An 11097-nucleotide genomic window follows, 5' to 3' on the forward strand; every position below is an offset into this window, starting at 1 on the left:
ATTTATATGTATGTATATATCAATATACACATACAAATATATGCTATACTGCGGATTGAATCCAGGGCTTTGTGAATGCTAGGTAAGCACTGGACCACTGAGCTACACCTCCAGCTCTTTATTCATTTAGTTTTTATTTTGAGACATGGTCCTGATAAGTTGCCCAGGTTGGCCTTGAACTTGTGATTCTCCTGCCTCAGTCTCTGGAGTCTCTGGGATTCCAGGCACAGACCACCATGCTCAACTCTTGTGTTATAGTTTCAGTCCAGTGCAGTTGTGATGGGATTGGATTTTTGAGCAGATGAAGCAATACTGGCTCCTCTGTCATAGGTCACTCTCATGAACCCATGGTGGACTTGCTGTGTTGGTAATCTAGAGTACCCAGTACCTTTTAACAATAGTCTGTACTATAGAAAAATTTCCTGTAGAATCTTTTCTTTAACGAATTCTTTCCTAAATTAATAGTGATGTGTTCATCTAAGAGGAACTAGATAGCACTGAAATGAATGGATTAGGCTTATTTAGTTAAGGGTGAGCACGGGAACCTGAGTTTGTTCCCCAGGATCCATATAAAATCACTTGGTTGTAGTCGGCGGTGCTGCTGGCAACCGGGTGCTGGCTGGCCAGGAGAGCCAACTTTGCACATTTCAAGCCATGGGTAAGATTTGTCTAAGACAAATGTGGACAGTGCCCAGGGAGCAGGCCGGGAAGGTGCCCTCAGCACCACCCACACACCTGTTTACAGAAAATCGTGTATGCATACACAGGAATGATCTAGATGTATGAGTATCTCCATCTTTAGATCTTAGAGATGTTAACTACAGAGTAAGATTCTAGTGTATGTTTCTACATGGTTTTGGAATGCAAGAAACAGTACCGCCACTGTGTGTTATTTGGGATGTAAGTGTGTAGTAAGAAAAAAGTAATGTAGTTGGGAAAGTCATACCAACCTAGCATAATGATTTCCTCAAAGAGCAGGCAGGAGAACAGAATCTCAAAGGATTTCATCTGTCTCTCTGCCTATTTATTTACTTATTTATTTATTTTAATTTTGAGATCCAATTTATTTCATAAAACATCAGAAACAAAACAATAAATATTCTTAAATCTGGGTTGTGGGCTTATAGGATTTTGTTAGAAATTTATTGAAAATAGTCTTTAAGAATCTTTAAGTATCTGTTACATATGTGACATTTAGTTAAATCACCTAGTATGTCATTAACTGACAGCTATTTTACTTACTCTTTGCCTCATTTGTATTTGATGTAGCTTAAGAAATAGTGCCCCCTGTCACTGGTCACTCATCACTGTAGAAATAGTAGATATTTTAGTTGAATTTTGTCTGTATATGTCTTACGAAGTGTGATAGCTTAGCAACTCTCACACTGCTTAATTGATCCAGTAGCTGTAAGACTGTCGCTGTCTTAGCCCAGTTTCATACTAATAATCGCAAGTACTGAGCACCCAAGGATAAGTTCTAAATTCTGCATCATTGTGTTTTCATGGACTGCTTTGTTTTAGAAAATGCTCACTTGGAGCACTTGCTCACTGGCATAGGGAAGGGGCATGGAGACGAGGAGGAAGACACGGGCCAGTTGCTTTGTCATAGAGGACACACAGATGCCTCTCTGTTAAACCTAATTTTCTGACTATAACAGTACAACTTTCTCTTCTTTTTGTTCTACCAGGCTACCTTCAGTAAGATTCCAATTGGATTTATCCCGCTGGGACAGACCAGTAGTTTGAGTCACACCCTCTTTGCCGAAAGTGGAAACAAAGTCCAGTAGGTTGTCACTATGGAACGCTAACCTTTGTAGGTGATAGAGCCTAGGACAGAGATCCACATGTATGATACAGTCGACTTTGCAAATTTGCTAGTTTGAAACTTCATGTTATTGGGAGGGAGTATCCAGCCTTTCAGAGAATTGGGGTGTTCCCCAATTGTGTTGTGGTGCCTTCCTAATCTAATAGGAATTCCCGAAGTCAGGGTGGAGGTGAGTACTTAATGTCATTGGAGCTGATACGGAGATGGCATCTCTGACCCATACAGTTTTTCTGCTTTTGCATTGTAAGTCCCTTTCTTGAAGGGAGGGCAGATTTTCACTGATGGTTTCCTTTAAGTATGCGTGCTGACAACGAGCATGTGTCCTGTGGTAACTGAATGGTGGTGTAAGTAAAACAAGGAAGTAGACTCAGGTCCTTTTCTGACTGCCTGGAGTGGTAGGTAGTGCGGGATGTAGCAGATAAGAAGTCCTGACATCTAAACTGAAATGCTGAGAGTCTAACAGTGTCTTTGGGAGTCAGGCAAATTGTCGTTTTAATAGTTCTTTTTTCTCAAAAGCTTTAGGGAGCAAAGCCTAATCTGAGGCCTGGCTTTCACAGTAATTAATAACATAATCTTGAGTAAATGGTTGTCAGAAGACATAAGTAAATGGACAGTGTTGAGAAATCAGCACACCGTATGCAGTGTAAGCTTTGTGACAGAAGACACTAGAAAGCAAATATTTGCTGAATGAATTAGTTAAAATTTTCTCAGAATTTTTTTCTTTTATAACCTAAGTCAATAATAATGATACTCAAGTGACTTTTTTATTCGGGTGAATTTTTTTTTTCCTGCTTTAGAGTGTTTTGTTAGGCTGGTTCTTATAGATTGGCTTTCCCTATTGTAATTTTGAGGGCCAACAATTATATCTTTCAGGAATTCTGTGTTGTTCATACAATCCTGGGTGCATATAGGAAAGCCCAGACATGCATGTAGATATTTATCATACCCTCATTCTACTATTTCTCAGGTGTCACACCTTTATAGGATCCTTCAGCCATTCTCCAGCCATCCTGAGGCCTGGCCAACATGGGAAACCTATTAATGGGCCATACTGTTTGTCAAAGGTTGGAAGTTCTGAGGGGTGATATATAATGAAGGATGAATGACTGAAGCATTTTTGCTGGTCTGATGGAAATCCTATGCTGTTCAAGACTTGACTCTTAGTGAGCTTGTCTCTCCTTGTGTCGGTAGAGATGATTGAACTGCTTCAGCCAGCATTTCCAGAAGCACATCAGTGATCAGAGACAGGTTTCCTTGCAGAAACCCTTCCTGTCCTGAAGCCAATTTGCACTCACATGTGGACACCCCCAGGATCTGAGAGCCTTCTGCTTTTTAGGAGCAAGTTTTTTCCCATGTCCTTAAACTACTGTTATTGCTGCTTCTGTTTATATTTTAAAGATTAGCAAAATCTATTCTATAACCATGCCCCACAGCTCTTAGGTAATCAGTAACTCTGCCCTGGGCTCAGAATTTTGCAGACGTTTTAACATGGCTGCTGCCTGTGGGTATTTAAAAAGAACAAAGCTTTGCCTTCTGCCCTGCTGTCAGAATTCCCTGTTGTATAATTGTTAAAGAAGAAAAACATCTTTCTTCTTGGAATGTGGGCTGTTGCAGGTCAGTCATCCTCAATGCCAGGCCCAGTGCTTCTTTCTGAGGACTTTAGCTATTGTCAGGGAGTGAGAGATTGGAGGTTGCATTTCAGTTGTCTTCTGCCAAGCAATTCAGGGAAGCCATTTAATGCAAACAGTCCTTTTGGATTGCAGTAGTTTGGGTGCCAGGTGCTGCTCAGATTAAGTCCAATGCACATATCATCTGTTCCTTCACAACCCAGATCCTCTCAGACCAAACCTGCTAGACTTGTGAGCGTCCTTCCTGCTTTCTCCAAGTAGAACCTCACTTTAAAAAGTTTGCTGCCCACTCCCCAGTCATCATCTCTACTGAAAGGAAAATAATGGGTTCATAGATAAATATGGGTGTTTTGTCTGCATATAGAATTCCTGATGCTCAAGAAGGCCAGAAGTGAGCATTAAATCCCCTGGGATTGGAGATACTGATGGCTGTACACCCCATGTGGGTGCTGGGAATTGAAGCAGTGTTATTTATAAGAGTAGCAAAGACTCTTAACCACTGAGCCATCTCTCCAACTCACAATGGCTCACATTAAATAAAAGGAAAAAGGCCTTCCAGAAAGCACAAGCACTGCTATGTATATTCAGGAACTGAAGTTCATCTATCGATGGCAGGAATGCCCAGTAGCGCAGCCTTGATGGGAACTATATGACTGTCTCTTACCAAATTCAACATAAATTTGTCATACTCTTTAGGCATTTAGCTAAGGGAAATACAGACATACAGATCCAGACAACAACCTAAACCTCATTGTAGAATCTGTTGTAAGTTGCCAAAAATCAGAACTAGTGCCAGTGTCAGCCAATTCCTGAATCAGCAGCTGAACAGATTGTGGTACATCCATAGATCAGAGTTGCTGTGGGATGGTCTTTCTGTACACTGTGTGTATGTGTTGCTCTCATTATGCATCATTAGTTGATGCATAAAGCTGCTTTGACCTATGGCAGGGCAGAATATAACTAGTTGGGAAAGCCAAAGTGAATACAGGGAGAAAGCAGGCAGAGTGGAGGGATGCCAGCAGCTGCTGGAGAAATAAGGTGTCAGAGCATTGCCTGCAAACTACAGGGCACATCGACATACACAGATTATTAGAAATGGGTTAGGTTATATGAAGAGCTAGCCAATAAGAAGCCTAAGCCATCAGCCAAACCATTTGTAATTAATATTAAGGTTCAGAGTGGTTATTTGGGAACTGTCAGGTGGGAAAGAAACCTCCAGTTACACAGAGTACTACTTTACCATGGAAAGACACTGTCTACCATGTTGATACAGTCAGTAGCATGAATAATCTCAAACTCATGCTTTTTCATTCTATTCTATGACAGTTCCTGCTAAAGATTAAGCTGAATTTGGTAATTGCCAGGAACCAATGATGGTGGTGGGAGTGGGTTGGCTGCAAAGATTGATAAGGGACTTGAAGGGATGTTAGAGACATTATTTATTTTGGTGATAGTATTGTTTACATGCATACATTTGACAAAATGTATGGAAAGGCATGCCTGCAAGGACAGATTGTACTGCATGTGGATTCCAGCTCTGGTTTTAAAAACGAAGTTGACCTTTCAGTTTCCAGGGTTGTGTTTGAGAAGCTCTGCTGGAAGAACAGATGCAAAACTGATAGGAGTGTTTGCCCAGGAGAAACACTACACAAAGCCCCTGGCCCAATCCTCAGCACCACAAATGGGGAAACAAAGCAAACCACAAACTCTGTTGGACCTGAACAGAAAAGGGGGACACCAGCCAAACAGCTGTCCTGTGGTTGAATACCAAGGCAAGAGGCCTGTGAATGGGAGGGAACCAGTGCTTTTGTAGGAAAACCTGAGGTGTATGCAGTCAACTCTGAGAGTTCCAGTCTCATTGGCACCCAGCGTTATGTCTTAGAATCTTGTGAGATGTATCTCTGGGAGTTTGCTGGAGATCCCACACTATATACTAGAAGGGCAGAAAGGAAAAGTTTTGCAATACTCTGAAGCAGTCTTTTCCCCTTGCAAGTCTGCATCAGGAGAAACTTTTTATTCAGAGCCCAAGCTTCTCGAATAGTATTGGAACTCAACAGGGATTGCTGGACTCTAGTTGGTTCTGGGCTTCCATATGGGAGAAGGGAAATAACCCAACTCCAGCCCCTTCCCTAACTGATTGGGGTAGAAAAGAGTTGAAGATTAAAATGGAAACATAACTGGACAGTCTTCAAATCTCTGTAGATTATACAGTATGCTTCTACATAACACATATGTCAAGGAAGAAGTCTTGAGAATTTTATATTATTTTGAACTAAATAAAAACAACTTCCAAAAATATGTGGGAGGCAGTAATAGTTGTAGTTAGAGCAAATTTAAAGCATGTAGAGAAAATTTATGCATAAGAACAGAGGCAAAGCAAGGTTAACTGTGATGTCACACTGTAGAGGCATTCACGTGAGAAGGTGACTCAAGGAGGAGTGTGAGTTTGCAGTCAGCCTGGCTACAAAGTCAGACATTGCCTCTGAAGTCAGGAAGAAGAGCAAAGCAAGTTAAATCTAGAATTAACACAAGGAAAGACAAATTATATCCAGAGTAAACAAGTGAAAATTCTTGAGTTGTGACAAAAGAGCAGACCAGTTTTGGGGGAGGGAGGGTATGATAATAGAACAGCTCTCTGTGAGGGAAGGGTTATCTAGGGAAACTTCTGTATTTGCCTTTAAATGTTCCTACGAACCTGGCCTAAGATGGCTCTAAAAAAGAAGTTTTATGTAAATGCTGGATTTGATCCCTAACAACACACACACACACACACACGAGTTTCACAATAAAAAGAAGCATAATCCTTTCAAACTTCAATAACTTTATTTGATTAAGCAAGCATTAGAGATGCATTCTAGTTTTTCTGAGTTTTGTTGACATCAGCATATACCTCTGTGGCTATCTCTCACCATTAATTATATAGCGATCCTTTAACCCATCTTTATTTTTGTGTCAATAAGGTGAATATCTACAGTGTATTGAAACTTGCCAGATCATTTTCATAGTGATAATTAGAAAAAATGTAAAATTGAAATACTTTATACATTTATGTGTTATGGGAAACCAGGTTATTATTTAGAAAACTGGTTTTTAGAGTTGTTGTTTTTAATCGGGCAGGGTTGGGGGAGGACCAATGTGGTGCAGGCCTTTAGTACAGCAGTCAAAAGGCAGAGGCATGTGAGTTCAAGGTCAGCCTGAGCTTCGTAGCCAGTTCAAGGTCAACTGGGGGACAAAGTCAGACCTTATTGAAATAGGAAAAAGGGAGAAGGGATGTTAGTTGGCAAAATGCTAGCAAGCAAGAGGCCCTGTCTTCCATCCCAGCATAGAATAAACCATGGTGCGCATCTGTAATTGCAGCGCTGGGGAGAGACAGGTAGGGAGATCAAAGTTGAGCCATCCTTGGCTACAAAGTGCAAGCCTAGGATACATAGACCCTGTCTCATGGTTTTAAAACAGTTAAATTGTCCTTGTTTTTGTTTGTTTGGTTTTGTAACAGCTTTGAACTCACCCGCCTCTGCCTCCTGAGTGTTGGGATTAAAGGCGTGTGCCACCACATCTGGCTAGTCTTGGCTTTCTTATATGACCTGCATTATAGTGTATCCAGATTGCTAATGAGGGGAAGGTTCTTTGGTAGATAGAAGATAAAGTAGAAAGAATGGTAGAATTCAGACTGGAGAGAAAATTCAGTTTTTTTTTTTTTTTTTTATAAGTTTGGAACAGATCTAGGTAATTATTTTCATTAGTTCCCATCATCACCAAAAGACAACCAGGTGTTTTTTATCTTCTGATAAAAGTATATACCCCACATTGGGATTATTGTTGCCAACATCTCAAGGCTGACTTGATATAAATTTTGTATTCTAGCTCAGAAAATATATAAAATTTATATATATAAATAAATTTTAATATAAGTTAATATATATTAATGTAATAATAATATATTGATGTAATAATAAATATATAATGTAATAATAATATAATAATACATACATGCATACATATACTAGGGCCTTACACATATAATTGCTAAGGTTCAAGGTCACAGAAACTCAGTAGACAAATGGCATATTTCTTAAATAAATAGAGAAACAAAATTAGTACAGTTAATAGAGTGAAAGAGATTTAAAACACAAGCCCGTCACCATTTATGTGTCTTGTTTGACTCTTGACTTGAACAAAGGAGGTAACATATATGTGTATATTAATTGTTAAAATTTGAGAACTGACTAAATATGTTGTTACACAGTGGGTCAGTATTTTAAGTATAATAATATCTCATAAAAGTCTCTTATGAAGATACATAATAAACTCTTAAGGTATCACATTTTCTTTCATTGATTAAGCTTTACAGGATTGTGAAGTAAGATTGGTCATGAGGTGATGGTTGTTAAATACGAGTGAGGAATATACAGGAGTTATCTGCAGTTTATGTGCTGGAAATTCTAGAGAATAAAGTATTGTACTCAGCAAATACTGACTGCCTGTTGTCTGACCTGCACTGAGCTGATGGAGAGTTTTCATGGTCTGTACACTAATTGTCACTAGCTTTGGGGAACTTTTATTCTCCAGGAGGCCAATGATAATGTTAATAAGTTCAGACTGTGGTTACGAAAGGACAGCTACAGTTCAGTAGTGGTCACAGTGAAAGACCTTCTGCTAGGCTGGAAGGAGTGGACCCCTTTGGGTAGTATCATCTGCCAGACTTGAGGGATGAGAGGAATGGACTTGTAATGGCTGCACCTAGGGAACAGAAAGGTTGAAGGCCATTCCAAGCAGGTATCTAATATGGTCTATGCATCCTCTCACATGAGAGCAGATGTCTTTCTGTCTAGCCACTTCATGTTTCCCTTGTTGACCCTCTGTTGTGTCTTATATATGTCTGATTTTGAATTTCTAGTACAAACAGTAGGCTTGTTTGCAGATCTGGCATAATTTTATATTGCCTGTATGTGTAATACATATTATTTACTTTTGATGAAGTGTGTGTGTGTGTGTGTGTATCTTTCAAGAGATTGTCAGAATGTACGTAAGGAGAGTCTTGTATCTTGAATGAAGGAATTAACAGTAAAAACATGAAGAACATCCTTGTAGCCCTAGAAAATAAGAAAATATATCTTGGGTCCTGGTTTATAGTTTGCTAAGATAACTCTAAGTCCTGTCCTTTAGTTGGATCTGGCTGTTTGGGAAGAAAGTTGTTCTTAGGGGGAAATGACTGAATTTCTTACACTAATTAAAAGGTGCTGTGTTATCATTGTGTATTTAAGTACCACATTTCCCAGTAATAGGCACAGTGGAGTGATTCAGTCAATGTTACATAAAGAAATGGTCAGTATCTTATATAAGCTCTAAATCTTTCTCTATGAATCTCTAAGAACTTTGTACTGTTCTGAGTTGCTAATTCTTTCACATGCTTTCCTTCTGCTTTCTTAGAATATTTTTTAAAAAATAATAATATTTGAGAACTCTAGCTTTTCCTGACATCTATCCTAGGCTTCTGAGTATGTGAGGGTGGCTGTGTATGCACACGTGTATGCGTTCTGTGCTCTCGAGCAGGTGGTGTTTACCTTTTACAACCAGACCCTCTCCATGTTTCCCTGTTTAGACACATTACAGACGCCACACTCGCCATTGTGAAAGGAGAAACGGTTCCGCTTGATGTCTTGCAGATCAAGGTAAAAATCTTTGCTTCAGATTTTGAAAAAAACTATGAAAGTAATAAGGACATGTTAAAGAAGATGAAGTTTCAACAGTTTACATGGGATTGTGGTGAACATGGCATCCCTTTCTCTTCCTATCCCCACTATTAGTCTCCAGAGAAAAGCAGTGTTCATGATTCTGTTATCACTAATTAATATGTTTATGATCCGTCTTTAAATGCCATCGTATGGGCTGAAGGCATAGATAAATGATAGTATGTATGTCTACATGTATGGGGTTTAATCCCTAAGATTTCGCCAAAAGTAACTGTGATGAAAATCATGTGATATAAAACTGACAACTGTAGTCATTTTAAGTCTGCTCTTCAGTAGTGTTAAATGTATGATGTTACCTCTTGATACCTCAGCTTTGAACTTGCCTCTTTGCCTCTTTGTTACTTACAAAAATCTCTCTGTGTAACTTCCCAATATAATTATATCTAGTTTTTAATTCCTACACCTACTACAAGAAATCCATCTATTGTTGTTTTGAGCATTAGAAGAGCCATCAAGGCTAGACATTGTGTTGTCTATAATCCCTACTCTCTGGAGAAAGCACAAGGATGAAGCTTTCATGGTCATTCAACTACACAGCTAGTTGAGACTAACCTGTACCACATGAAACCCTGTCTTCTAAAAGGAAAAAAGCTCATAAAGTATTTAAAACAATGACTGATTTCTGTACCTGTTTAAATGCTGGCTGCATCTTTCTTTTATGCTGTGCGACAGGTAAACTTTTTCTCAAGCCCTGGTGGAGTAGCCGGTCTTTATCTTTCAGTTCACTTGGTTGTCTTGGAGTCTTAGCTCCAAGTCTTAGTTTAAGAACATTTAGGATTTTATTTTGGTGGTGGCCGCACATGCCTTTAATCACAGCACTCGAGAGGCAGAGGCAGGCGGATCTCTGTGAGTTCCAGGCCAGTCTGGTCTACAGAGCGAGTTCCCAGGACAGGCTCCATAGGTACTGAGAAACCCTGTCTAGAAAAAACAAAAACATTTAGGATTTTGTTGATTATCTGTCCAGCCTTTCTTGTTCTTAGGGTGTGAATAAGGTTTTCTATAGCTTCCTGCATCTTTCATTTTTCTATTGAACTGTGAAACATTTTCTTATTTGTAGATGTGTAGAGGATCGATTGATTTAGAAATATGTGAAAGAGCATAGAAACAATACACTTCACAGCTACAGAGAAACCCTGTCTCAAAAAAAAACAACAAAAAAAACAAAGATAAAAACCAAACAAACAAAAAACAACAATTCAACAACAGTGAACTTACAAGTGTACAGCCATGTCTAGACTTCCCATCATGATCTCATTAATCATACTCTAAATTGCAATTGATCTTTAGTGTATAATACAGCTAAGTTGTTTTCACAAAGCAAAAGGACTGTGATTAAAGAATAACTAGGAGAGACTGCTGGCTATAAAGACATTATTGTAAAATATGATCATTACCAAAGAAGGTGAGTCAGGAGATTTTATTTTAATAAAATAACTCAGTAGTTTAGTATTTGTTATATATGTATTAGAACTGATATATTACAAACTAAATTGAATTTAAGTGGAAATTCTTGCTGTGTTTGTACTTAAATGTCTCATCTCAACCCCCTTCTCTCATATATACTGATTTTGCAAATTGTTATCAGATTTTTTATAATCTCTGTATATTAATGACACAGCCCAGGAAATAGAAAATTTTTAATCAAGTCAATTCTTAAAAATGTGGAACAGTGGCTTCTACCCTAGTTTCTGAGGAATCAGTTTAGTTTAATTGATTTTTTTCCCTATTCTCCTTCTTTCTGAAAATTGCATTCAGAATTTGAAGAAAAAGCTCTGTAGACAAAGCTTAATGCCATAAGCGTTCTAGGCAATGCTAGATGCCAGTCCTTCCTTCCACGAGCACCATAACCTGCTAATATGAACTAAGATGCTCCAAATTTCATGAAATCACC

At 38.8% G+C, this 11097-nt stretch overlaps 1 protein-coding gene across 1 annotated transcript in view; it reads left to right on the forward strand.

Annotated features, from left to right (window-relative positions):
- Positions 1 to 11097, forward strand: part of Agk (acylglycerol kinase) — an 87438-nt gene that overhangs the window by 56242 nt on the left and 20099 nt on the right. Inside the window, exons 9-10 of the mRNA XM_050147995.1 lie at positions 1689 to 1783; positions 9056 to 9125. Coding sequence (XP_050003952.1) covers positions 1689 to 1783; positions 9056 to 9125 — 165 coding nt within the window. The remainder of the gene's footprint in view (positions 1 to 1688; positions 1784 to 9055; positions 9126 to 11097) is intronic.

Source organism: Alexandromys fortis, unplaced genomic scaffold (assembly GCF_014885135.2).
Source record: "Alexandromys fortis isolate MF-2015 unplaced genomic scaffold, M_Fortis_MF-2015_v1.1 scaffold_57, whole genome shotgun sequence".
Lineage (NCBI taxonomy): Eukaryota > Metazoa > Chordata > Mammalia > Rodentia > Cricetidae > Alexandromys > Alexandromys fortis.